Raw genomic sequence first — 27,952 nt, 5'->3', positions numbered from 1 at the left:
GCTTTAGCCCCTCTGCCATTTTCATGCAAGCATGCTGGGAGTTGGCCAGCTAAAAGACAAGAGACATATGGGCCAGAGGCCAGTCACCTCAGTCTCCCCAAGCAAGACCCAACCCACCTCCAGACACCTGAATGAGCCCAGCCAAGATCCTAGATGCATAAACATTAAACTTACTGCCATATGCTATTAGATTTTGTGATTGCTTTTCATACAGCATTTTGGGGCAATAGACAGATGACACAACCGGGAAAAAGCGGAAGAGCTCCTTTTCTTGGAGACGTGTTTACACACAGTTCTATTTTGAAGCCAGTTAGCAGATCCCTGTTGTTGTTGCTGGCGCTACCTCTAGGCTGGAGTGTTTGGAAGAATAATCAGAGTCAGAATTAATAGAGTTGCCTCTAGATTCATGACAAGGGTGAATGAGGTGTGGAGGAATGAAGTGGAATAAGGCTTCATTTTTGCCAGTAAAGGCTTTATTTTATGTTTCCTTGTCTGAGGGGACAAATCACCTCTAATGTCTGTTATGGTTGAGGGATGAGGAAGGAAGTCTCAAGGAGAAACTCTTAACATTCCTTTGCTTCTTTGATGCCTTTTCCTCCTTTAACATATCAAGCTCCCTGCCTAAAAGTGGACTTTTATCATTATGATTATTATTAAAAATAAACCTGTTTTGGCAGCATCAAAGGGGGACGATGGCCATACTGTCCTTAAACTATGTGGATGTGTCAGTCCTGGCAATCATGTTGGCAAACTAAGGTTCTTTCCCAGACTACATTAAGTAAGGGTGGAGGGGCAGGGTATTTAATATCTGCTTCCCAATCATAGTGACATTTAACACTTCTGAGGAAAAAAAAATGCCTCCAAACTGGCCTTCAAGTAAGTGGAGTAGTGACTTTCCCCACAAAGTATCAGAAACTGTTCTATGAGCCACTTACTCCTTTATGTCTTGCACAGTCCCTATCAAAAGTCAAATACTCCTGGGAGACGTAACCTCTTTAGTCTTCAAGAGTCAACACTTTGGGAAAGGCAGAATTATTTCAAACAGCTGAGCACAAGAAAGGCTACTAGCTTGTGTAACTGTTCATTTTCTGTTTTTCCCACTGAATTGTTAGTTCCAAGAGGTATAGGACCATGTCAAATTTTATTCATCCATCTATTTCCAGGTTTCAGGACACATAGGAGACCCTCCATAACGCCCTTGGGAAAAAAAGCAGAAGAGGACAAACATGGGAAAGAAGGGAGGGAAGGGGGAGATAAAAAGCCTAATTAAATTCTCACAGAGCGTTTATCCTAATATTAACTAGTTAATGACCTCAAGATATGTATTGAGCTTTTACTATGCACGCATGGCAGGAGGGGCGTGCCCCTTCCTTGCCTTAACCTGGTGTGGTTCTTTGACTTTTTACTCCTGTATACTCGAAGAAAACAATACAAAAATCAAAGCTGGGAAAAAAGTTCCTGTATGGGGTATTTCACCGTTTTAATGCATTAAACATGATGTGCTCAAATGCCCCAGCCTTTGGGATTGAAACATTCATAATGAGAACTCCAAAGCGACCAAGATGAAATACAAACTTCAAAGAAGGCGCCCAGTTTTGTCTTGCTACTCTAGCCTAGTTCAGTGGCGCCTCAAACTTTAATGTGCATGCGAATCACCTGGGAATCTTGCTGAATATTCAGATTTGGAGTCAATAGGTCTGGAGCGAAGCCTGAGATGCTGCGTTTTTAACATGCCCCCGGGTGATGCTGATGCTTCTAACCCAAGGACCACACTTTGTGTATACAAGGGACCGGAGACCATCACCTCTACCGCCAGGTGTGTGTATGCTGAGTCCCGGCGTCCCAGATCAGTGTCCCGCAGGTCCCAGGCCTTCCGTCAGTAGGGGAGGAGCCGGGGGCGGAGCGGGAGGAGTGGCGCGGGCCCCCCGTGGGTCCTGCCAGAGATCACCTCGGCCCCTTGGAGAGGCAGCCAAGCTGCGGCGGCGCAGGAGGGGGCGGGTTCGGCGAGGGCACGGCCTCAGAGGGGGGGCGCAGGACACGCATCCCCCGCGATCGCCCGGGCCACTCGGGAGCCTCGCAGCAACCCGGCGCCCCACTTGGCCATCCGCTCCTTGCCCGCCTCCTCTTGTCACCTCCCGTCTCATCCTTCTCGCTCCTTCCCCGCCGCATACACCGCCATCCGAGTGCCTCAGAGAGCCGGAGGTGGTGTGCGGGGCTGCAGGGCACAACTTCAAGCGGTCCTCAGCTCCGCACTAGGGGGCACGGGCAACAGCATGGACACCAAGCGCTGCTTCGCCAGTCGCTTCGATAACTACCAGGGCAGCCTGCTGGCGGGCCAGTGCGAGGAGGCGGTGGCGTCCTTGGTCACCGCCACCATCCAGCGCATCCTCCAGGAGCTTCCCCCACTCGGGGCGGCGCCGAGGCCTGAGGGGCGACGGCCAGGGCTAGCGGCTGCCGGGGGGGTTATGGCGGCGTGGCCGGAGTGGCGTATATGCTCTACCACGTCTCGCAAAGCCCGCTTTTCGCCACGGCCCGGGAACGCTACCTGCGCTCAGCTATGCGCCTCATGGACGCGTGCGCCCGCGCTGAGGAGTGGGGCGAACCGGACGACGACACCCGCGCCGCCTTCCTGCTCGGGGGCGCGGGCGTGTACGCCGTGGCCACGCTCGTATACCACGCCCTGGGCCGGTCCGACTACGTGCAGCCGCTGGGCAAGTTCCGGGCTCTGTGTGCCGTCTGCGCGCCGGTCTCCTTCCTGGAGTGCGGCTCCGACGAGCTGTTCGTGGGCCGCGCGGGCTACCTGTGTGCCGCGCTGGTGCTCAAGCAGAAACTCGCCCAGGAGGTAAGAGGTAGCCCCGGCCGCGGGAGGGCGCTCGCCGCCTGCCCGGCCTCCCTTCCGGACTCCGTGGCTCGGGCAGCACTGTCCCGGGTTGCTCTCCATGTTTTTGTTACTCTTGTTGTGGTGCTAGCATTTCTTCGGTCTCTTGAGGTCTGTCTCCTGCTTTTGTCCGTCTTCTTTCCTTTTTCAGTCTCTCATTAGTTGAGATTCGGCGTCTCTGCGCTTCGTTCCTGTTTTTACTCTGAACGTGGCATCACACCGGATGCCTGTTAGCTTTCTGGGGGATAACAGTGTGGCCCTTTCAAGTAAGATGAAAACTTCAGAAATGGAAGGGATTTCCTTTCCTTTGACTCTGCTGTCAAAAGCTGAGGCATCCTCGAATGTTAGAGTGCTAGAAAGTAATGGAACTTTTCGGAGCCGATGTGGAGTTAAGTTGCTTCTGGAGCCCTGGGTCTGTAACCAAAAATAACTGCTCAGCTGTGGGTCTGATGTGTTTACTGTCTTGCTTACTATTCAGTTCAACCCATGGCTCTTATTAAATGCATATCTGATAGGATCTGATAGGAGTGTCCCCTTTAAAAATACATAAATGTAGACGGAAACGTACCCGGAAATGTACCCCATTGTGGTTGAATGTGAATTATTTCACTTAAAAATATTTGCTTAGGGTGGGCAAGACCACAGCTTTCTTGGCAGGGCAGCTTTTCTTGAAGAATAACTTTACAGTGGCTCTTAAAAGTGAATTGGTTTTCACATACATATTTTTTCCTGGACTCACTTTGAAATCAGCATGTGGTTATTAGAAGAGAATATGCCAGTTCCTGTGGAGTAGGAAAAAGAACAAAACTCTGAAGGATCATAGTGACTAGAACGGAGAGAGAGGCACTTTCATTCATAATCCACTGGAGCCAACTATTGTTCTAGGGAGGAAGTGACACATTTAACTTGGCTTTATTTAGGTGAGAAAGGCGTTTGAAGAAAAATTAAAGGTATGTAGAGTGTTTTAAAAGAATAATTAACTTAGATAACCTCTGCAGAGGCAAGTGACCAAGGACACCATTGCCTCCTCACACTGGCCCGCCAGCAGGCTGCCTTGGTAGTCATCAAAGCAATTGGCGACGCAGCGCTTGGTGTCCATGCTGTTACCCGTGCCCCCTAGTGCGGAGCTGAGGACCGCTTTTTTTATTTTTTTATTTTTTTTATTTATAGCAGGTGAGGTTGATTCAAGTGAGAAAAAGATTACTAAAGAATGTGCACTGTGTTAGCTGGGCAGCAAAGGTCTATGTCACAAAGTTGTCTTGAAATAGTTTGCTCTGCTTCTGAGTCACTGTTACTGCCAGCAGTTTTTCAAATGCCCTTCCAGTTGTAGAAAACCTTTTAGAAGGCCACAGAGATATTTACATATCATTTGCGTTGCATTCGTGTCTGCTCCCTTCACCTTGTAGTCTGGCAGCAGGAGGTTTTCAAAAATTTTTTTCCAATTGTTTTCCTTAATCTTGCCTCTTCCCTTTTCCATGCCTTGAGGCCTTTTCTCCAGAATGGAATGGGAAGAGTGTGTGACCACTAGGTCACACAGGTGGAAGCAGACCAGAAGGACTCTGCCCAAAAACTGGTGGTTCGGGCCAATCTGCAACACTGATCCACAAAGACATTTATTAAGACCTCTCTTCTGCCCTCCTGCCAAACCAGATCTATATTTTTTGTACTAATCGAGTTGAGGTGTTTTGGCCCCTGCTCCCAGGAGATGGAACAAGCTTCAAGAATAACAACAACAACAACAAAAACAACAGCCATCTCTTAACCTGAGCAAACCAGTTAGTTCCAGTGCCAGCTGCAGCTGTGTCAATTCAAGACTTTCTGGCTTGAAAGGTGTAGGGCAGGGGCTAAGCACGCCAGGCTGGAAGCCCTTTGAGGGGAAAGTACAAGTTTTATACACCATCCCCACCCCGCAAGTCATAGCCAGCACATTGCTTTGCCCTCAGTAGGTGATCCATAAACCTTGATTAGATTGAATTGCGAATTTGTGTCATTTCTCTATAAATAATCTCTCAGTATGTCCTGGGTTTCTTCCCCTCTGATGTCATTTATATTCACATTCCTCTGGCAATTCCCTCAGTTATCGCTCTAATTTAGATCCTCCCCACATTACTGGGCACATCTTTGCCACCTAATAAATAGTTGAATGAATGAATCACCATATATTGGGATTGGTGCAATATACTTTGAGCTAGAATCTCCCACTCAAGCCGTTCCATCTACCTCTAAGAAACAAATATTTCAAGAGACATTTTTCATCATGTTATTTACCTGCTCAACATACTGCAGTGGCTCCCTATTACTTTTTCTCCAGTGGCTTGTCATCTCACAGTTAAAGTTATGATTCTTAAAAATAGCTGAGAAGGCCCCACGTGATCTAGCCTCCTACACTCCTACTCTACTCTTTGCTCATTCTTCTTCAACCACACTGGCTATCTTCCTGTTTTAGTTACTTTCCTGTCTCAGTGTGTTTGTTCTTATAGTTATTTCTACTTGGAACACTCCCTCTAGATATTTGTAGCTAGATCTCTGACCTTGTATAGGTCTATATATATATATATATATTTTTTTTTTTTTTTTTGAGACGGAGTTTCGCTCTTGTTGCCCAAGCTGGAGTGCAATGGCATGATCTTGGCTCACTGCAACCTCCGCCTCCCAGGTTTAAGCGATTCTCCTGCCTCAGCCTCCCAAGTAGCTGAGATCACAGGCGTGTGCCACCACGCCCAGCTAATCTTTTTTATTTTCGGTAGAGATGGGATTTCACCATGTTGGCCAGGCTGCTCACGAACTCCTGACCTCAGGTGATCCACCCGCCTCGGCCTCCCAAATTGCTGGGATTACAGGCATGAGCCACCACACCTGATCTATATATATATATATTTTTTGAGACAGGGTCTCACTCTGTCATCCAGGCTGGAGTGCAGTGGTGCAACCGTGGCTCACTGTAGCCTCGACCTCCTGGGCTCAGGTGATCCTCCTACCTCAGCCTCCCAAGTAGGTGACACCACTGGCATGCGCCACCACACCCAGCTAATTTTTTGTATTTTTTGTAGAGACAGAGTTTCACTGTGTTGCCTATGCTGTTCTGGAACTCCTGGGCTCAAGTGATCTGCCCGCCTCAGTCTCCTAAAGTGCTGGGATGACAGTCATGAGCCACTGTGCCTGGCCTTGTATAGGTCTTTACTTCCTCAATGAGGCTTTTCCTGACTACCCTATTTAAAATTGCAACCCCACCCTCAACTTATCCCCCTTTCGTGATTTGTTTTACTTAAATTGTTTATTTATGTCTTCGCTGATTAGAATGTAAGCTCCATAAGGGTAGACATTTTTGGTTTCATTGATGTTCATTGCCAAGACTGCCTGACACATTTTTAGATGCCTAGCTTTGTGTTTGCAAATATCACTCAATTTTAGTGGTGTCCCATTTATCAATATTTTCCTTTACGGTGGTAGTTTTGGTGTCATGTTTAAAGAAATCCTTTCCTACTGCGAAAGTTTCAGTAAATATTTGTTAAATGAATGAATTAATTATAGTTTCTTCCAATTATTTTTCATGGCTTAAGCTCAACCAATAAAGCAGTGCTTCTTAAACTTTAATGTGCTTAGGAATCACCTGCAGATCTTGTAGAGCTGCAAGTTCCTGGGTGATCCTGATGTTGCGGGTCCATAGAGCATGCTTTGAATAGCAAGGCAATACTGTGCTGCATAGGTTTTGGCATTATACCTGCCACCTCTATTAAGGCATACTATAAGACGCCATTCTATGAAGCTTGATATGTTTATTTAAAAGGTCTGTAGTTTAGAATGCTGATTACTATATCCTACATTTCACTCTAAAGACTCACAAGAGGAATTGCTCTCAGATTGTAGAGACAGTAATAGTTGTGTGACTCCTGGCAATTGAATTTTAAAAATCTTCAAAATATGTTATGTAACTGATTCTGTTTCTCACTTTGTGTTGACTACTAGGGAGTGTATGGCTAGAATTGTGGTCCATATAAGCTAGCGTACAGTACCTTAGCAGATCTATATTTATGTGTAGACATTTCCCCTGGGTTTATCTAATTTGTTTCTTCCTTAGTTTACCCTTTTCTAGGTTCTTTTCTTTTTATTTGATTTTGTTGTTTGTATTTATGTTTACAAGGTTCAGATATAAGAAAAAGATGTATGTGTATGTGGCAAGAGACAGAGAATCCCTCTCTCCAGGCATGTATTTTCACTTAACTTGGCCTTCCTGGAGTAGCTCCAAGGATTTCTTAGGCAGATATCCTTAAGCAATGGGGCATTGAAGTCTCAAGAAATCATGCCATAAAAACTTATATTGGGCCCATTCGGCTTTCCACTGATTGGGGGAAATGTAGCGGACAATGGCAGAGGCATTCGGGGGAGACCTAGGATCTCAGTTAAAATAATAATTCTGCCACTGAGTGATCTTGGACAGAGTCTTGTTCTTTCCCCCAGGCTGGAGTGCAGTGCGCGCGATCTGGGCTCACTGCAAGCTCCGCCTCCCGGGTTCACGCCATTCTCCTGCCTCAGCCTCCCAAGTAGCTGGGACTACAGGCCCCCGCCACCGTGCCCGGCTAATTTTTTGTATTTTTAGTAGAGACGGGGTTTCATGGTGTTAGCCAGGATGGTCTCGATCTCCTGACCTCGTGATCCACCCGCCGCGGCCTCCCAAAGTGGGAAAAATATTTTAATATCGTTGAGCCTCAATTTCCTCACCTGTAAATTGATTAATAAGAGCTTCTTTGTTGACTTGTTCCGGTTTTCATTCATTCAGTAAATGTCAGGTTTCTACATGGTGTGAGGCAACTTACTAGATTCTTGGGTTCAGTAGTGAACAAAAAATATAACTTTGTTGGTAAAGAAAAAAAATAACATCAATCATTTTAGATAAGTGCTCTTAGGGATGTAATCAGGAACTAACTGAGGACAGGTGGGAAAGGGGAGGGCTGCTGTTTGGTAGGAAGGCTTCTCTGTGGAGGCAGCGTCCTGGTTTATCACTAGAGCATGGGAACCAAGTGGCTGCTCTAAGAACAGGCATTCCAGGCAGAGGGCAAGAGCCCCTAAGGTAGGAAATGACTTGGATATTTCAAAGAAATAGAAGGAGGCTAGCATGGCTGGAGCAGAGAGAGAGCAGGGGATAGAGGAGTTTGAAACCATGGAAGGAGACATGAGCAGGGTAAAATCAGATCCTGGAGGCCCAAGTTAGTCAAAGTTAGGAGTCAGCATTTGTTTCGTGTTTAAAGGAGGAAAAATCTTGATCTGACTTACCTTTTAGAAAGATCGCCCTGGTTTTCTGTATTAAGAGTGGATTGACAATATTAAGAATGATAACAAGGGGCACTGGTTATGGGGGGTCTAAACCCCTTTTGTGCCAAGGACTCATCTTAGAATAATATTTTTAAATGCATAAAATAAAACACACAGAATGACAAAGGAAGTCAATTATATTGCAACGCTGTTACCAAAACATTTTTAAAATGTGTGAGCAGTAGCGTATGTGCTCCTTTATCAACACATTAAATAAGATTTTACAGCAGGCTAAAGGATGATGATACTTTTGAAACAGTGATGAGAGTCAATGGTATTTTGAGATACCCTCCACAGCTGCAGTGTGGTATGCATATATCTGTGATTTCTGTAGGTGACAAAGTCACAAGTACAACTAGTGGTTTGTGGTTTACGTTTGTAATGAAATGCTAAATTGTTTAATTAAGGCGGGAAACATGTAGATGTGATTTTATTTCCCCAGCCAAAGGAGACTGGTTTGGAAGTTGCTGTGATGACCAGTCCTAAAGTACCTAGCACAGTGCTTGGCACATAGTAGCTGCTAAATGGAATCAATGGTAGCCTTTTTCGCTACTACTAACAGAAAACCTAAGGTAATTCTGAATATCAGATAGAAAATGATACTCAATATGACGTATCTATCTTCCTGCTGTGATTTGAAAACAACAACAACAACAAATTATTGCAAAGTTGTTAATTGGGTCTTTGGCTCATTTCTAAGGCAGGTGGTTGGCAGCTGTATAAGGGGCAATGCTTTTAGCTGTAAATAACAAAATGCCCAATAAAAAGTCATCTAAATAATGAGAACATTTATTACCTCACTTAGCAAGGAGTGGAAAACTAGGCCACTCCAGGATTGTTTCAGCAACTCAGGAGAGTTATCCAAATCCAAGCTCTTTCCAGGCGTTTTCTCTGCTATTCTCAGTGTTTGAGCTGTTTCACCTTTCAATGTTGTAAGATGGCTGCTGTAATTCACTGTTCCCCTAACTGAAGTACTAATCGTACACTAATCATGTTCCCCTAACTGAAGTAGTGAGGGAAAGTCTGAGGCTTTTTTCCCCTGCATCTTTTTCTAATGTCGTGTAGAACACTCTATCCTAGAATAATTTTCCTGCTGACTCATTGCCCAGCACTTGGTCATTAGTCAGTTCTAGTTTCAGGGAGGCTGGGAAGGCTAGTGTTTTTATTTTTAACCTCTATCATTGGACACAGGTTCTGATATGAAAAAAGGAAGAAGGAAATCGCTATCGGGTTGTTACCAAAGCATCTGCCCTTTGGCATCCCTTGGCAAGGTCTGTCTTGTGACCTCCTTTATCCATTCGCTTTTCCTTCCTTTGGTGTTTCTCTTCCCTTTTCCAGGTCACCTCCATGCGTCATGGCACCTGTAAGGTATCTTGTTTTTGCTGTCAGCTAGCTGCCAATTAAATGAAAGCTAAGATATTAACTATTAATTAAGATTTAAACTAGTAAAGTTTGGGGAGTATATTTTATGGCAGCAACTGCATTTTTCCTAGTTTTTCTTAAAAATTATTTCTCTCATCAAAGATCTAAAACAAAATGAGTCTTTAAATTGTTTATTTAAAATTTATTTTAAAAGTTAACTTTTTTCTTTTTTTAGAAGTCTATTCCATAAAATACCTATATTTTATCCACTTATACAAATTATCATATTATACATATATTATACAGCTTACTTTCTTGCTTAATGTACATTGGACATCTTTGCATATTGTATAGAGATGTAACATTCTTTATACTTGTTCCATTTAATGGTTATACTATAATTTAACCCTTATTGATGGACATTTAGGTTGACTCATTTCTTCTTTTTTGCTATCACAAATAAATAGTGCCATAAATAATATACATGCATATACATATACAGTAGTCTCCCTGTATCTTCCAGGGATGTGTTCCAAGACCCCCAGTGGATGCCTGAAACCGTGGATAGTAACAAACGCTATATATACTGGTTTTTCGATTTGATACCCAAGACGCCTAGAGACTCCTACTAAGTGACGAAGGGGCAGGTGGTTTACAGAGTAAAATGCATACATGTAATATATATGTGTGTATACACACATATATATGTCTTTCTATGTTTGTATTTTTGCCTGCTTTTGCAAGTATCTATGTAGGATAAATTTTTAACACACAATTGATGGGTCAAAGTTTACATGTATTTTTTATTTGATAGAGGATTATCAAATTGCTCTCCAAAAATGTTCCATCAATTTCTATTCTCTCCACCAGCATTTGGGAGTGCCTGTGTTCTCACTGGGTTTCCTCAGAGTTTTTAATATATGCCAAACTGATGAGCAGAAAATTAGGATGGAGGTTTCCAGGGTAGAAACTGAGTGTCCTTATTATTCCTTTCAACTTTTACCAAACAAAATGCATGTGTAGGATTTCTTTCAGTCTTTGGATTTGAGCGGTCCCCATTTTTCAGGCAGGTGTGTGTTGCATACTGCCTAAGTAAACCCTGAACTTTGGCTTGAAATGGCAGCAGATTGGGCAAGCTGGATTTTTGTAGGCTGGGTTCAATTCCTAATTGCCTGATTACAGATCAACCAGAAAGCAGGCACGTCTATGGGCTACAGCTTAGACCCTTTGTTATCCATGACCCAGAACCCAGTGAATGATAAAATGATGTAATACAAACTGACAATGATTGATCACTTATTTCCGCACACTGTTGTAGGCATTTTTCATGTATTATGCCACTTTTCAAAATGTAGCTAAGTGTAATTTTGTTAAAATTTTATTATTTGTAATTGACAATAATTGTATATATTTATGGGATACAGTGTGATGTTTTGATAGATGTGTACATTGTGGAATGAGCAAATCAGGCTAATTAATGTATCCATCACCTGGCATACTTATCATTTCTTTGTGGTGAGAACATTTAAAATCCACTTTTAGCAACTTTGAAGTATAGAATACATTATTATTAACTATAGTCACCTTGCTGTGCAGTAGATCATCGGAACTTATTCCTCCTGTGTAACTGAAACTTTGTATCCTTTTACCAACTTCTACCCTTTCCCTGCCCATCTTCCCCCAACCACCTCCATCTTCTGGCAATTACCATTCTACTCTCACCTTCTATGAGTTAGACGTTTTTAGATTCTACATATATGTCACTTAATACTACCAATAACCTTATAACATAGGCACCATTATTATCGCCATCATATCCAGTAGGGAAACTGAGGCACGGAGAGGTTGAGAAACTTGTTCCAAATCACACAGCAAGTCAGTGGCAGAGATGGGGTTCCATCTTCCCCAGGCTGGTTGCCAAATCTGTGATTTCAGTTGGTGATCCTCATATTTTAATGTGCATACAAACCCCATGGATCTTGTTAAAAATCAGCTTTTAGCTCAGTGGGTTTGGAGTGTGCCCCAGGATTCTGCATCTCTACTGAGCTTCAGGTGATGCTGCTCTTGCTGGTTTACGGAGCAAACTTGAGCACAACACTCTGAATTACAATTTTTCCCCAATTTTGTGGGGTTGCCTGTCAACAAATGTAACCGAGTCCACAAACATCATAATTTTCATCATTTTTTCTTGTACTGAAGATGACTTCTTCCATAGGTGCAAGAATACCAGCTCTCTGGTTTGTAGGTTATACTGAAGGAAAGAGTCACTTCCTGGTCCATCTCCTTGCAGGTTTAAGGAATCTGCTGACATCTATTGAATGAATGAGCAAATGCATGGATTTCTTTTTCCTAATAGATGTAATTTTTCACTGTATACAGCAAGTTTTTAGAATTCCTTTAAAGGCCCAAACAAACCACATCTCAGCAGTTTTAAATTATTTCATCATAATTCAAGAGACACTTTATTACATCATTCCCAAACAGAAAACATGAGCCTGATAATCATGATACCACTCCTATTTTAGTCATTCAATTGATTTTTACCTGCATCACATAAAGCAGTTTCTCTTCCAACTCTAAATTAATTTAAATTAAAAATGATCATTTTCTTCTTGATTTTCTAATCACAATGATTTAACAGACCTACTCAAAATAATCCAAAAAGCTTTAGATACATTTTATTTATATCTTTTCATCTGTTTATATACATTCCACTAAAACCCAAACTTATTTGTATTATATTTAAAGAGAACATAGTTCATAATTTTTTATTAGAGTAAATGGAAAAATAAACATAGTAAAAATTCTTTTAAATGAACTTAATTATTTATTTTGCCAATAGTTAAACTCCCAGTGCTCTATAAGGAGATTGTTTTAATGGAATTTTATTAAATGTATTGGCCTTTGAATGTGAAAATGACAGATTATATAAATTTCTTACTAACTTCTCTAATTACACTTTTGCTGGTTAATTTGGTAAATGATGTTTGTCATGTGATTGGCTGCAACACAATATACAATGGATTTCCTTCAAGTGACAGGGCGGTCCTGTAGTATCCCCACATGGTCATGGTCTCTAGGTAAACTGGTTCAACAGTTCATGATGTGTCCAAGTCTTTCTTTTCATGATTCAACTTTACAAGTTCATCTCTGACCACCAGTCAAGTACCATGTCTTGATTGTTTGGTTTGTCTCATAAAAAAAAAAGTTGTCCTCATTATACACACACACGCACACAGATATATGTATGCATGTGTATATAAGATACACACATGCATACACACATCATTAAACTCTTCCTAATTATTTTCTTTATGGTTTTAGTTACTAGGGAAACCTACCAAGATAACAGGCCCATTATTCTTGGGGTGCTAGCCACTTGAACAAACTGAATTTTCAAGAAGTATTTGATCTTTCTTTTTGCAAGATGAATAAAGGAGTGTTTTGTGTAAAATCAGATTTTCCTTTCTGAATAGCCTTAACCATTCACCAAACCAGAGAAATGAACGACTTCGGCCCGTTAATGTGTGAGTATGGCTATCTGGGTCATAAAGAAGCTGTTTTTCAAATGAGAGACAAAGTCTTACAGACTTCATTGGTGAGAACATCATCTAAATGAGAGGTGGCAAAACAAATATTGGTTATGGCATTATGCGCAGTTAGCTGTTACGGTGCCCATCTGCTGACTGCATTGCTTTGTGCGGAATGGATTCCCCATGCTCAGTGGTGTGTTGAAATCTGGTGTCTATGGCAACAAAAGCATCACCAATCTCAAAGCAAGCACTGTCGGGACCAGCTGAATCTCTGTTTACACAATGAGTTTAGGAAGAAGACACATTTCTAACAGACTTTACAGCTATCCGAGGCTAAAGAGATCCAGTGTCCAACCAGAAACAATATATTGTCCTTATGCATATATCATTAACATAATCTTGCTTTTTAAATTTTTTTTTTCTCGTGAAGCAAAGAGAATTGCATATTTATTACAAATTGCAATTGTTGAAATAGGCTGGACTCTCAATGAAGACATTAAAGCATGATGGTTAAGAACAGCCTTTTCAGATTCAGGTAGCCTTGGGATTGTTGGACTCCACTGCAATATCTGGTTGACTTTAAGCAAGTTACTTAGCATCCCTGAGGCTTAATTTCTTCACCAACAAAATGCAATTCAAGCAGCACCTACCTCATAGGTGTGCTAGGAAGGGCCACTGAGAATGTGTGGTAACATGCTTGGCAGAGGATGTTCCCAGGCACAGACTACGAATTCCCTATGTCAGCCATGATTTTGAGTATTGGTGGGCTTCAGCATAGGGTGATGAGACAGTGTAAGTGCATTTACACTGAGATGGAGTACTCCTCCAAATGTCAGTATGTGTGTTTTTTTTTTTTCCTTGAATCTATCTGACAACTATAAACCCTCCTTCAACCTACGACTTGGTGGAGACAGTGGCTGCCAGTGTTCTGGATGTTGATTCTGAGTATTGTTGGGCTTTAGCATAGGGTGCTAAAGCACTCTACATTGACTAAATAGCATATGTATTCTTTTGGATGTTCAGCCAATCTGTCTTATATTCCCTGTGGTGGCATTCAGAGCCGCTATGTCCTGGATGGCAACAGCAAAGCTTTGAGATTTTCACACAGAGGCCTTAAAGGGCTGGAGGGAAGCCCTCTGCTCTGCCATGCAGGAGATTAAGCTGAGCTGCTCAGGCAGATTATATGTCAAAGTAAATTGAGTGGGCATCACCCCTAAAACAAGAACTTGTGTGAATTACTCTGCACTTCCTCCAGGGAAAGGGCTCTTTTCTCTTTTAAAAACTGTAGGATCTTTGCAGTGTTATAAGAATTGGCTTTCCTGTCTCTCTGATTTGTGCTCCTTGGAGTAAATCACCTGATTGGCTTGAAGATACTATAAATTGCCATTCAGGTGATGTTGGAATATTTGCTTCTTGCTCTGTTCCCCACTCCAACTCCCTATTCTGAGTGGTGGATTCAGTGAGCTATATTTTGCTCTTAGGTTCTCTTCTTTGTTTCTAGAGATAATTTGCTTACATAGCACTAATTCAGAATTTCAGAGGAATTTCAATAGTTGTGACACTGTCAAAGTGACAACTTAAAATAAGTTTTCCTCAGCAAATGTTCCAGATCATGTACATATAGTGGCTTGTTTCAAAAAGGATTAATACAATTAAGGATTCTTTCAAGTGTTTCTTCAGCTTCTGGGCTCAGAAATTATTTTTTTCATGCATTAATACACTTCTCTATTAGTATTTGAAAGCTACGTGGCATAGACTCACTGTCAGTTTTACAAACTTAAATCTGCACTTCACTCTTTCATTCCTAGCTCCTATTTATATTCATTTATCACATAATGCTCTTTATATTAACAACTATGCTACTTTAATAATAAAGCTATAATTATGACTTTCCCCTATCCCTAATCAGGGGTGGGGGTGTCATGTATATTGATTAGCTCTGCTTATGATCTTTGATACCACACCAACTGGGTTCTAAATCTTGGCTTTATTCTCCGTGTGGGTCTGTTATTTATTTATTTATTTTTTCTGATGCAAGTGTTTCTTACACCTGCAATACATTCGAATCCCTTGAGGGCTTGTTAAAATACACATGGCTGGGCTCCACTCCCCAAGTTTCTGGAGATGGACCTGAGAATTTTCACTTTTAACAAGTTCCCAGTGATGCTGCAGCTGTTGCTGGTCTGGGGAATACATTTCGAGAATGAATTTCTTAGACTATACCCTTAACCTTGGCCAAACATCTCTGAAATGTGGGAACTAGGTGAGGGTATATGGCGGCAGTACCATAAACTTATCACTACCAGAAAATAAATCAAAGGATAAGACTTACTATGTGACAGGCACTATGATAAGCATATTTTCTTCATTTTACAGGTGAGAAAATTGTGACTTAGAGAGGTTTAGTAACTTGCCTATCATCACACAGCTAGTAAAGTAGTAGAACCCACGTTTGTCTGACTATATAACTTCTTAATTTCTATAGATTTAAGTCAGGTAGTCTGTCTGCATGTTTTTCTACTAAAGCACACACTTCCAAGAGGATCTTGGGCTTGCACCCCAAGATGTTTGGAAGAATAGCCTGAACTCCACTCTATCAAATGCAAAATGTTTCTGAAGTTTCTATTTTAAATGACAATACATGAAGGTGCTCTACATTTTCCACAAACTTCCAGGAGCCTGGAAGTCTCAGCCTCCTGAACAGTAGAAAGGTTCAGGAATTGGAGGTTCCAGGTGTCTCTGGTGTTAGTGGGGGTGTGGGTCATGTATGAAAACAGAATTAGTTGCAAGTTTGATAAACAGTGGTTAGACTCCCAGATACTTTCCCAAATCTCAGCAACCATATGATAGTCTTAGGCCAGATTTCCCAAAAGTTGAACCTGAGATGTGGATTCATATGGAATTGTTTATTAAGGAGGTGTTCCAAGGAGAAACCAGTATGAGAATGGGGAAAGTAGGAAGCAGTGAATGGAAGGAAATGAAGCAAGAGTGGGATCTTAGGCTAAATTCCAGCCTCTGTCTTATCTTGTAGGGAAGCTCTGGAGTGTATATTACACTCTAGGCTAGAGGTACACTTTTGTACCAGTAATGAGCTTCAGCTGGTGGTGGGGGGGGGGGTATGTAAATTTTCAGGTACTACAGACTCTCTTGGCATGCTGCTGAAGTTGTACTTGTAGCCCAAAAGTAGGGCTCTAAAGAAGCCTGCAAGTGAGAGTTGTTAGAAGCAAAGCATATGGACATAGGGGGATGGATTCAAAGAACTGATAAAGAAGCATCTGAGAAGGTTTGATAGGGAAACCTGCAGTTCCTCCACCTGGGCCCTCCACACCTTAGTAGAAGCCCTGAGATTCACTTTTTTGACAGATTGAATTAGAGAAACTCAGCTTTGAGGCCCAAGGTACAGTCAAGGGCAGAGATGTGGTACTTCACTGAAAGCAGAATGACCTGAAAGTTTACATGCTGAATTGTGGGCGCCTCCCTCCTGCACACACATTTAGTTAACCTCTTCCTGAAATCCACATCCAGAACATTGGCAGCCACTGCCTCCAACAAGCAGTAGGTTGAAGGACGATATGTGGTTGTCAGATACATTCACGAAAAAAGAACCACAGATACAGACATTTGGAGGAGTACTCCATCCCAGTGTAAATGCAGGTACACTGTCTCATCGCCCTCTGCTGAAAGCCCATCAACTAGCTAGCCCTTTCCCATACCCAGAATTGCCAGTGAGCTTTTTAGGGTGAAACTGTTAAATAGGAACTGTCATTCAAAAGACATTTGAGGAACGTGTCTGATTTAAAAGGCAGTGATGGTAACAAAATATACAAATAGGAAAGCCAATCTTGGAGGAAAGAGATGATACTGCATAAGAAAATTTCCCAAATGCCCAAGTCTATAATTAATATTGTCAGAGAGGAAAGTAATCGCATGTCTGAAATGAAAGCAGGATATTATTGATAGCAATATTGAGAGAACAGAAAAGAACTCTTAGAAATTAAAAAATATGATAGCAGAAATTAAAATAATCAAATGCAAAAATGAGAATATTAAGTTGAATAAATGTCTCTGAAAGTTCAACCAAAAGACAATGAGATTGATAATAAGAGAAAAGATTAGAGAAGTCCAACCTCTGTCTAGTAGTCGGTCCCAATTAAAAGAGAGCAAAGTGAAAGAGGAAAATTACGAAAAAAAGCAAGAATATTTTTTATAAGTGAAATACATGAGTTGCCAGATTTAAGAGACCCACCAGCATATTCAATGGAAAAACAATAAAGAAGAGATCCTAAAAACTTCCAAAAAGAAAAAAAAAAAACAAAAACCTGGTTCCATACAAGGATTAGCATTGGACTTTTCATAGCAACTTAGAAATTTAAAAGACAATGAAGCAAGGTCTCCAAAATTCATAGAGAAAATTCTTAACTAGAATTCCATAGCAGCCAAAGTTATCAATCAAGTGTGAAAGTAGAAAACATATCTTTAGATATGCAGGGTCTCCAAAAAGATACCCTTTTTGTAGTTTGTCAAAAAGAGGGAATGAACCAAAACATTGGAAAATATGGGATCACAAAACCTGAGGCCCCAATACCAGTGGGGCCACAGGGAACTTCCAGGGTGGTGGTAAAAGGACAGTCCAGGATCACGGCTGGGTATTAATACCAAGGGGAGAAAAAGGAGACAAAAGTAGGACTAATTGCACATGATATTGCTCAATGAATATTGATTTAGTCAAATAATGTGATACTATTATTTTGGGTAGGTAAGAAAGGAGAAGTATGTATGGAGAGATCATAAAAAAGCTAAAGTTTCATCTTCCATGTTAGCAGATTAACAGATAATGCCTAAATGAACAAATAAAGAAATAGTTGTATAAGGATGTCATTTTTTAAATATGGAGATAAGTTGCTAGAAAAATACACAGATAAAAATGTTTTAATTTTTTGCCTCAAAGGAGTTGATATACGGGTGGGAATGGGGGGGGGGTAGGAGCCTGCTATTATTTTGAAGAGCTCTTGACTTTTAAAACAATGCACATGTATTTCTTTGAGAAATATAAACATCAAGAAAATAAATGAGGACACCTTAACTGACTTTACCCGTGCTTTTTGGCTTTTATCCACACTCTGTTTTGTTCTTCACATTTACCCTCTTCCTGTTCAATGATCAAACAGCGTTCTTAGAGAACATTTATGGAATGCCATCTAATAACAGAAATGATGTGGTCATTTATAGATAAATTTTGTCAACAAACATTTCCTCATCAAAGATATAGCTTGATATATCCGTTATATTCTTATAAGCCATACTAAATTAAGATTTAATGATGATGTTTTATTAGTAGAAGAAAGAGTTGAATAGCTCTGTGTTGATTCAAATCTTCATATGGTTTAATGTACACAGTTGTGCCTTCCCTAGTAAAGTATTGAGTTAAAAATGAGGATTGGAACTACATTAAACTTCTACCTAGGGAAAAGGGGTATGGGGATAGGGCCCAGTTAAAATAATTAAAAGTGAAAAGATAGATGATTCGAATACAAGAAAGACTGGTTGAACCATTTACCTAAAGCAGAGCAAGAATAACAGTTTTTCATGGCAGTGGCTCTAAGATGCTCCAAGATCCCAAAATGCTTCCAAGTCATTGCAACCAAGAGAAACTAATAATTATATAGACCATTAAGTTGCTAAGTGCATTTTACATAAGCTGTCCTATTTAATTCTTGCAATATCTCTTCAAGTTGGATATTATTACCACATTCATTTTCAGAATAGAAAATAGAAAACATTGCAGAGAGGTTAAGTAGCTTTCCAAAGGTTATATGGTTAAGAAGTAGGATAATGATAACATTTGTTGCCCAAGCAGGATACTTTTGACAGGCACCAACCAGTGGGGAATCTAACAACAGATACAACCCAAGATTTACCTGTGGGACTTATGGCCCCCAATTAATAAGACATTGAGCCTTGTCCAGAACTCAAGTTCTTTTCCAAAGTTGTGAACTTTCTGCTGTCTTGGGCTGGTGGTACTAATAGTGTTAAACAAAATTCCCCATTACCTAATTATACCTATAAATGTTGACTGAATGGCAATTGTTTTTGTTTGTTGAGGGAACTTTCATGGGAGTGGGCAGAGCTTCTAAACCAGTCTTAGGGATTCAGGACTGAATTAGTTGCTTACTCTCACCCTAGACTCACCAAAGTAGCTTGAAAACTTGTAGAGAGAAGGTGTCTGGGAGGCATTCAGGTACAGGTAAGAAGTCCTGAATAGAACATATTGAAAGGACTGGTAGTGCGATGCTGGAGACAAGCATGTATGGTTAAGTACGTGGAGTGAAATTAGATGGCAAGTTGTGCAATAAACCACAAAGCAAAAAGTTTCTAACAAATTTGTTCCCTGAGTTTCTTCTGCTATTTTTCTCACAAGCCGTTTTTATAATTTTCTTGCTCCCTTTTCCCTGGCATTTCTGGCTGCCCTTTTGGGTGTATTGCTCACTGCACGTACAGAATCACTTTTGTTTTCGTCTTACATGTTTCCTAGGGAGCCTTTAAATGAGGCAACTCCAAACTCTTAATTGCCACTGCCTTTTTACTACTACAGAGCAGAATGACAGGCACCTTCCTGGCAAACAGAATATGCTCAATACATATTTGCAGAAGGAAGGAAGGAATACAGATGACATGTTTTTAATTTTATGAAACCAAATAACCCCCTTTGAGGCTCAAGTATAAAAATCTAAAGAAAGGACAACCTACATTTTAAAACTAGCTCTTTACATGCTTCTGCTTAAATGTGTTTTCACTTTTATGGGTCTGACAGCAGAGCCACTTAGGATTAAGTATTTGATGGACAGGATACTTGGTTGGTCATTAATATTGTCCTATTTTCACTCACAATCTGCCTTTTGACAGCCAAAAGATGGTAAAATTCTACCACTTGTACATTATAAAATGGGAAGTATGCCTAGCTTGTGACAGTTAAGAAAATAGAAAAAAATATTTATACAGCATTTTATATTTCCCTGTGGTCTTTAGCTCTTTGTGTATTCTAGTTACTGTTTGCTATTATTTTCTTTCAGATAGAAGAACCCTTAGATTTTTTTACAAGGCAAGATTTTTAGCAATGATTTCTAACAGCCTTCATTTATTGGGGAATGTCATTATTTTGCCTTCACTTTTAAATGATAGTTTTGCTTATACAATATTCTTGGTTGATAAACTTTTCCCCCCTTTCAGCACTTTGAATATCCCAACTGCTTTCTGGCCTCCATTGTTTCAGATGAGAAGTTGGTTTATGTTCTTAATGTGGTTCCCTTCTGTGTTGAATCATTTCTGTCTTTTTCAAAAATTCAACTATGGCATGTCTAGGGATAGATCTGTGTGTATATGTGTGGTGTTTTTTTTTTGGACAGAGTCTTCCTCTGTCGCCTAGGCTGGAGTGCAGTGGCATGATCTCGGCTCACTGCAACCTCTGGCTCCTGGGTTTAAGTGATTCTCGTGCCTCAGGCTCCCGAATAGCTGGGATTATAGGTGCCCACCACTACGCCCGGCTAATCTTTGTATTTTTAGTAGAGACGGGGTTTTGCCATGTTGGCCAGGCTGGTTTCAAACTCCTGACCTCAGGTGATCTGCCTTCCTCGGCCTCCCAAAGTGCTGGGATTACAGGCATGAGCCACCATGCCCAGCCATATCTCTGTGTTTTTGAGAATGGGATTTGGTTGATCAGGTTAGGTGAGACTGTTTTTCATTAAATTTGGGAGGTTTTCACACATTGTTTCTTCAAAAACCTTTTCTTCCCTTCTTTCTCACTCCTCTCATTCTAGGACTCCAATTATTCATATATTGGTTGGTGTGCTTGATGTATTCCACTGGTCTGTGGGTCTCCATTCAGTTTTCTCTAGAGATTTACCTTTGACTTCATGGATTCTTTCTTTGCTAGTTCCAATCTGCTTTTAAGCCTCTCTAGTGAAATTTTTCCATTTTAGTTATTGTACTTTTGTACTCCAGAATTTTTGCATTTTCTGTATCTTTATTCTCTATTTGACAACTCATTATCTTAGTACTTTTCATTTAATCTTTAAATATGTTTCCTTAGTTTTGAATATACGTATAAAAGTTGGTTTGACATTTTTGTCTTCTAAGTCTAATATCTCAGCTCCTTCAGGGATAGTTTTCATTTAATGCTTTATTTCCTGTGCACAAGTCAGTTTCTTGCTTTTTCCATGTCTTATAATTGTTTTTTAGAAGTGGACATTTTTGGTACTGTATTATAGCAGCTACAGTTTCTGCCCAGATTCATTCTGTAGGGTCTGTCTCTCTTGTAGTGTGTAGCTACTAATGTTTCTACTCATTTTGTTTAAGTCTTATTTTTTTATTTTTAAACCTGGATACCTAGAGGTTTCCCTTCTGTCAGTACAGTATCCCACCCTTATGACTACATCTAACCTTAATTACCTCCATAAAGGCCCTGTCTCTTAAATATAGTCACATTCAAAGTTCAGGAAGTTTACAAATCTGCCTTGGCTTTTACTTTCTGGATACGCAAGGCTTCACATGTAGCCAGGGACACGTTGCTAGCTAGGGCAATCTCTGGACTTTCCTGAGTGAATATAGCCTTTCATAACAGTTGGGATATATGGGAGCTTCTTAAAGTTCACTATGGCTGTCTTATTGCTGGATCTCTCTGTTAAATTTACAGCTGACTTTCTTATCTGTAGCTCACCCCAACTCATATTGCAACCCCAATTTAGCTGTGATGTTGATCTTCCTCAGTTGTTTGCCACTAAAACAGTTATTGTTTTCAACAACACCCCTCAGCACAGATTTTTCTGCACTTTAAAATCAGCCCTCTCCATCATCTAGTCTCATAGCCTGCTGCTATACCACAGTAGAAGTGCTACACCACAGAGCTAGGGGTAGGGAGACAGGATGGCAGGAGCTCAGGCTAATAATGCCACAAATTCACTGTATTTCTTGAATAAACACTTTCAATTTGTTGTATGCCTTTTGTCATTTTCCAGAGTACTGAATTTTTTTTGACAATTTTATCCAGTTTATCATTGTTTTTTGCAAAGATAATTCACTGACCACTTCACTCAGCCATGCTTGAAGTTTGTTTTTAGATGGCTATGCTTATGAAGTGTGGAAGGATGGAAACATTCATTGTGGGCCTACTATTGTTGTTATTGTGTGTCATCTAGCTGATTCCAATTTGGATACTTAAAAAAATACTAGGTTAAAAATCTGTTTTCTATTATATGAAATATACATAATTAAGTAAAGTTTAAAATCATTGATTAGACATTTATTCTTAAAAATGCACTTCTATTTTTCATTTATTTCAAGATGTTCTCTGGAAAATGAATACTTTAAAAACTCCTTTGGAAAATACAAATTAAAAAAAATCTTGCACTAATGTGACTTTTCATATGTTAGAGATTTATAAGATTAAGAAATGTTATAGGCCTTTTATATTAACAGGGATTTAATTCTGGTGGCATTTTATTTATGTATACAAACAAAGAAGATTTCTTTTTAGATATATGTAATTGAAGTACATTTTATATTTACTTGTATAGAAAAGTAAAAATAATTCTCCATGAGCGCATATATAGCTATTGCCTTATTTACTGCACAGAGTATCATGGGTATAAATTTTGATTATCTATGTGGCAATATCTCCATACATCACAGAGAAGAATTTTCTTTTTCTGAGGGGCAGTGGAATAGGGTTGTATGTGTTAAAATGTCACTATACATAATTAAAGTTTATTTAAAACAAAATTATTATTTCTTTTTTGGAATGGGTTTGGCCAAATGTATCTTAACTCCTCAATGTTGTTTTGTCACCTATCTTTTCATACAAGTAATGGTTCTCTGGGTTTATACAGTTCAATTGAAGTTTTATTTATTTTCAGGAAGCAGGACAAAGACATTGTCTAGAGGCTGGGTTTTGATTTGGTTGCTTCTGTCCAACAGCAGAATGCCTTGGGGCATCTACTTATACTAATGAGTATAAATAGTGCTATCATAAACACCCTTGGTTTGCAGGAATGTGCTAATGTCTGAATATAACACAGTTAATTATGTCACTGTCCCTGCCCAGGGGAACTGCTACTGAAAGGAGGTACTCACATGATGAGGAAGATAGCAGATGCAGTGGTTTGGAATTAAGTGTTACTCCATTGCTGTCTCCAAGAAAGAGGTGTAGGATGCTGGCTGTTTTCTAGAGTGCACCTAGCAGTTTTCATCTGGTATATTAAGTTACCATGTGGGTTTAAAAAAAAAATTACTCTCGGCCGGGCGTGGTGGCTCACGCCTGTAATACCAGCACTTCGGGAGGCCAAGGCGGATGGATCACTTGAGGTCAGGAGTTTGAGACCAGCCTGGCCAACATGGTGAAACCCCCTCTCTACTAAAAATACAAAAAATTAGCTGGGCATGGTGGCACACACCTGTAATTCCAGCTGCTCGGGAGGCCGAGGCAGGAGAATCGTGTGAACCCAGGAAGCGGAGGTTGCAGTGAGCCGAGATCATGCCACTGCATTCCAACCTGGGTGACAGAGTGAGACTCTATCTCAAAAAAAAAAAAAAAATTACTCTGTTGGCCAGGTGCAGTGGCTCACACCTATTATAATCTCAGCACTTTGGGAGGCTGAGGTGGGCAGATCGCTTGAGCCCAGGAGTTCAAAACCATCCTGAGCAACATGGCAAAAAAATATAAAAATTAGTCAGGTGTGGTGGTGGTGCACAACTGTGGTCCCAGCTACTCGGGAGGCTGAAATGGGAGGCTTACCTGAACCCGGGAGGTCAAGGTTGCAGTGAGACATAATCACCACTGCACTCCAGCCTGAGTGACTAAGTGAGATACTGTCTCAATAAAAAAATTATTTTTTTTGCTTATAATTATATATCTTTTTAGTTTTTCACAGGAAAAAAGCCAATTCAGTATTAAAATGCTAGCCAAGATTGAGGGCGAGTACACAGAAGTCGTCTGCACATTCAAAGAAGCAAGACAAGCTTTTGAAAATAACAAAAAAGTAAGTATATTGGGAATTAAAAGAAAAATTCACACAGATTTGCCTACCTTTTTGGCGTATATTTGAAATCTGCATCCCTGAATTACGTACACAGCTAGCAATTAAAAATTACCCTGTGGTCCCCGGCGCTGCTCGGCCCAGGGCAGGGACCCCGCCACGGCCTGGACCGCCGGGCCCGGCCCCCGCACCGCGCCCTCTCCGCGCCCCCACCCACGCGGCCGGATCGGGTAGCCAGGTGCGGGCGGGCAGGGGATGCCGCGGGAGCCGCGGGGGGGGCCTGGGGCGCGGGCGGGACCCCTGGCCACCCTATCCGGTGCCCCGGCCGCTTGTAGGCGCCGCGCGGCCCCGACCCGCGCTTTCCCGCGCCCAGCGCGCCCCTGTGCCTCAGGGACCCCGCGCGCTCGGCGCTGCTGGGGGCTCCCCAGGTAATCGTGGGGCGGGGGTCCCGGGCCCGGCCCTCCCGGTCGACAGCAGCGCCCGCGGCCCGCGGCGGAGGTGGGGCCGGGGCCAGGGTCGGCTGGAGCGCGCAGGGCGGGGGAGGGGAGGCCGCCCCACGGCGGCCCGCGGGGACCCGGTTCCGGCGCGCGCGGGAGGCGCCTAGTGCGGAGGCGGCCCGAGGCCTAGTGACAGGCGCGCGGCGAGGACCCCGGAAGCCCACCTGTCAGAGTTACCGGTCTGCCGGGCGGGCGCCGCCAGTGTCCGGGGTGGACGCCGCGAGCCTGCACGTTGCGCCGGGACCCCGGGGCTGCGCCCAGAAAAATCATTTTTCTTCTCTGGGAAGGTGAACATTTGTAGCATTGATTTTCCGGATCTGGTAACATGGCAAAAGATGCCGGTCTAATTGAAGCCAACGGAGAACTCAAGGTCTTCATAGACCAGAACCTTAGTTCCGGAAAAGGCGTGGTGTCCCTCGTGGCCGTTCACCCCTCCACCGTCAACCCGCTCGGGAAACAGCTCTTGCCAAAAACCTTTGGACAGTCCAATGTCAGCATTGCCCAGCAAGTGGTGATTGGTATGCCTCAGAGACCTGCAGCGTCAAACACCCTGGTGGTAGGAAGCTCACACACCCCCAGCACTCACTTTGCCTCTCAGAACCAGCCTTCTGACTCCTCACCTCGGTCTGCAGGGAAGCGCAACAGGAAAGGAGAGAATTGCAAGGGCCTGCGGCATTTCTCCATGAAGGTCTGCGAGAAGGTGCAGAGGAAAGGGACCACTTCCTACAACGAAGTGGCGGACGAGCTGGTAGCAGAGTTCAGTGCTGCCGACAACCACATCTTACCAAACGAGTCAGCTTATGACCAGAAGAACATAAGACGGCGCGTCTATGATGCCTTAAACGTGCTGATGGCCATGAACATCATCTCCAAGGAGAAGAAGGAGATTAAGTGGATTGGTCTGCCCACCAACTCGGCTCAGGAATGTCAGAACTTAGAGGTGGAAAGACAGAGGAGACTTGAAAGAATAAAACAGAAACAGTCTCAACTTCAAGAACTTATTCTACAGCAAATTGCCTTCAAGAACCTGGTGCAGAGAAACCGGCACGCAGAGCAGCAGGCCAGCCGGCCGCCACCACCCAACTCGGTCATCCACCTGCCCTTCATCATCGTCAACACCAGCAAGAAGACCGTCATCGACTGCAGCATCTCCAACGACAAACTCGAGTATCTGTTTAATTTTGACAACACATTTGAAATCCAAGGTGACATAGAAGTGCTGAAGCGGATGGGCATGGCTTGCTGGCTGGAGTCCGGGAGCTGCTCTGCTGAAGACCTTAAAATGGCCAGAAGTCTAGTCCCAAAGGCGCTGGAGCCGTATGTGACAGAAATGGCTGAGGGAACTGTTGGAGGCGTGTTCATCACGGCGGCAGGTTCCACGTCTAAAGGCACGAGGTTCTCTGCCAGTGACCTGACCAACGGTGCAGATGGGATGCTGGCCACAAGCTCCAAGAGGTCTCAGTACAGCGGCTCCAGGGTGGAGACCCCGGTGTCCTACGTCGGGGAGGACGACGAGGAGGATGATGACTTCAACGAGAATGACAAGGACGACTGACGTCCTCCCCACTTCAAATTCAGCTTCAGGAAAACATTTAGGGAAAAGAAACTTTTTTTTTTAATGTGGGTTTTCTGTTTCCTTTTGTCCTACTCCCAAGAAGATATTGGTAAGCTATTTAATTTAGATATGCACCTCTGATAAGCAAGGATTGTTTCCTGTAGGATTAGGACGTGCTGTGGATGTGTGTTTTGATACCAGTGTGCTGATGCAGAGCGTTTATTTAATTTTTAGTATTTTGTGCTTTCATTTTTTATTTTTTTTAAGTGCAGAGTTCATTTTTGCCCCTGAACAGTTTTTGCTGAGTTTGCTGAAGAAATTGTATTTCATCCACATGCATGAAAATAAAACGCCCTCTTGTTGTGGATGGTGAGCACCTGATGCCGTTTATTTGCCGTGAGTTTGGACGGCGCCCCCACTGGCAGATAGCGAGACTCTGTGGAGTTTTCCATTTGTTCAGTGGTACGGTGTCCAGAGCCCCAAGCAAACAGCAGAATTCGACATTTTAAACAATAAACACCATCAACCTTATTAACTTTATTTTCCCTTAAATTATATTGACTGTCGTGATTCCATCAAGTTTATACACTCTCTTCTCTCCCTATTTTGCAGCAACAAATTGCAAAGTGCTTTTGTTTGTTTGTTTTTGTTTGGTTAAAGCTTACTGCCACGCTGGTGCGGCTATGGAGACTGTTTGGAAGGCTTGGAATGGTTTATTGCTTATGGTAAAATTTGCCTGATTTCTTACAGGCAGCGTTTGGAAACCTTTTATTATATAGTTGTTTACATACTTATCAGTCTATCATTTAAAGACATATACTGAAACAAATGTATTTGTTTCATAAGCATCTTCCTGTAATCTATTATAAAATTGAAATTAAGTATAAAGAATGTTTTAACAATTTTTTAACTCAAAATTTGTCAATCATTTTTAATAGTTCATTTTTTTTAAATAAAAAGAACAAGGAATTTAAGGACAGGCAGTAGTCTCTTTTAAAATTTATTCACAAAACCCATTAACTGCACAGTTGCTATTAGCTGCCTGTTCTAAAGCGAAAGTCTTTTTATTGAAACACAAATAAACTTTTCTGTAATATTTTATGGAATATAAAGAGACTTTAATTGTTTGACTTGTTTAACTTGGCACTGTTAGTTTTTATTAATAAAATACGCATGGGCATTTTAAACAAAAACAAACAAACAAAAATTACCCTGTTAGGAACTCTGAAATATGCTTTTAACTAATAATATTATGTTGGTTGGAGAGCTAGGTTCACTTTCCTGTGTGCTGGACTGTCTTTGAGAGCCCCATTTCCATAGGACGCTGCTGAGCTAGGATTTATCTCCTTGGCCAGGGGGAAGGATTTGATTCACACAAAGTTTTGTTCTAGAAGGTTATAGATAACATCATTGCTTTGCCTAATGAGAGACAAAGTATGGAGGAAGTTAATAGATACTGATAGTATTTTAAAAGGTTTTACTTCTCATACAAAAGAAAAGACATATCTGGACTTCCCTTCCCACTCTGAGAGAATACTCTTCTTCACCATTTTTTTTTTTTTTTTTTTTGAGACAAAGTCTCGCTCTTGTGCTGCAGGCTGGAGTGCGATGGTATGATCTTGGCTCACTGCAACCTCCGCCTCCCGGGTTCAAGTGATTCTCCTGCCTCAGCCTCCCGAGTAGCTGGGATTACAGGCACCTGCCACCACGCCCGGCTAATTTTTGTATTTTTAGTAGAGACAGGGTTTCACCATGTTGGCCAGGCTGGTCCTGAACTCCTGTCCTCAGGT

The 27,952-nt window shown here is 41.8% G+C and overlaps 2 protein-coding genes across 2 annotated transcripts in view; both read left to right on the top strand.

Moving 5' to 3' along the window:
* The first annotated feature begins 1,730 nt into the window (after positions 1-1,730).
* LOC115932055 (uncharacterized) overlaps positions 1,731-27,952 on the top strand; it is a 171,957-nt gene continuing 145,735 nt past the window's right edge. The window contains exons 1-3 of the mRNA XM_055375801.1: positions 1,731-1,879; positions 1,964-2,842; positions 23,996-24,113. Coding sequence (XP_055231776.1) covers positions 1,731-1,879; positions 1,964-2,842; positions 23,996-24,113 — 1,146 coding nt within the window. The remainder of the gene's footprint in view (positions 1,880-1,963; positions 2,843-23,995; positions 24,114-27,952) is intronic.
* On the top strand, positions 24,642-27,002 carry LOC101140666 (transcription factor Dp-1-like). The gene has a single exon (XM_055375784.2). The coding sequence runs from the start codon at positions 24,933-24,935 to the stop codon at positions 26,160-26,162; it is 1,230 nt and encodes a 409-aa protein (XP_055231759.1). The 5' UTR covers positions 24,642-24,932; the 3' UTR covers positions 26,163-27,002.

This window comes from Gorilla gorilla, chromosome X (genome assembly GCF_029281585.2).
Source record: "Gorilla gorilla gorilla isolate KB3781 chromosome X, NHGRI_mGorGor1-v2.1_pri, whole genome shotgun sequence".
Taxonomy (NCBI): Eukaryota; Metazoa; Chordata; class Mammalia; order Primates; family Hominidae; genus Gorilla; species Gorilla gorilla.
Note: the sequence above shows the minus strand (reverse complement) of the source record. Positions and strands in the feature narration are given on the sequence as shown.

What these genes read in the sequence shown, in the direction of transcription:
- LOC101140666 (XM_055375784.2), top strand. Translation starts at nt 24,933, where the DNA reads ATGGCAAAAGATGCCGGTCTAATTGAAGCCAACGGAGAACTCAAGGTC.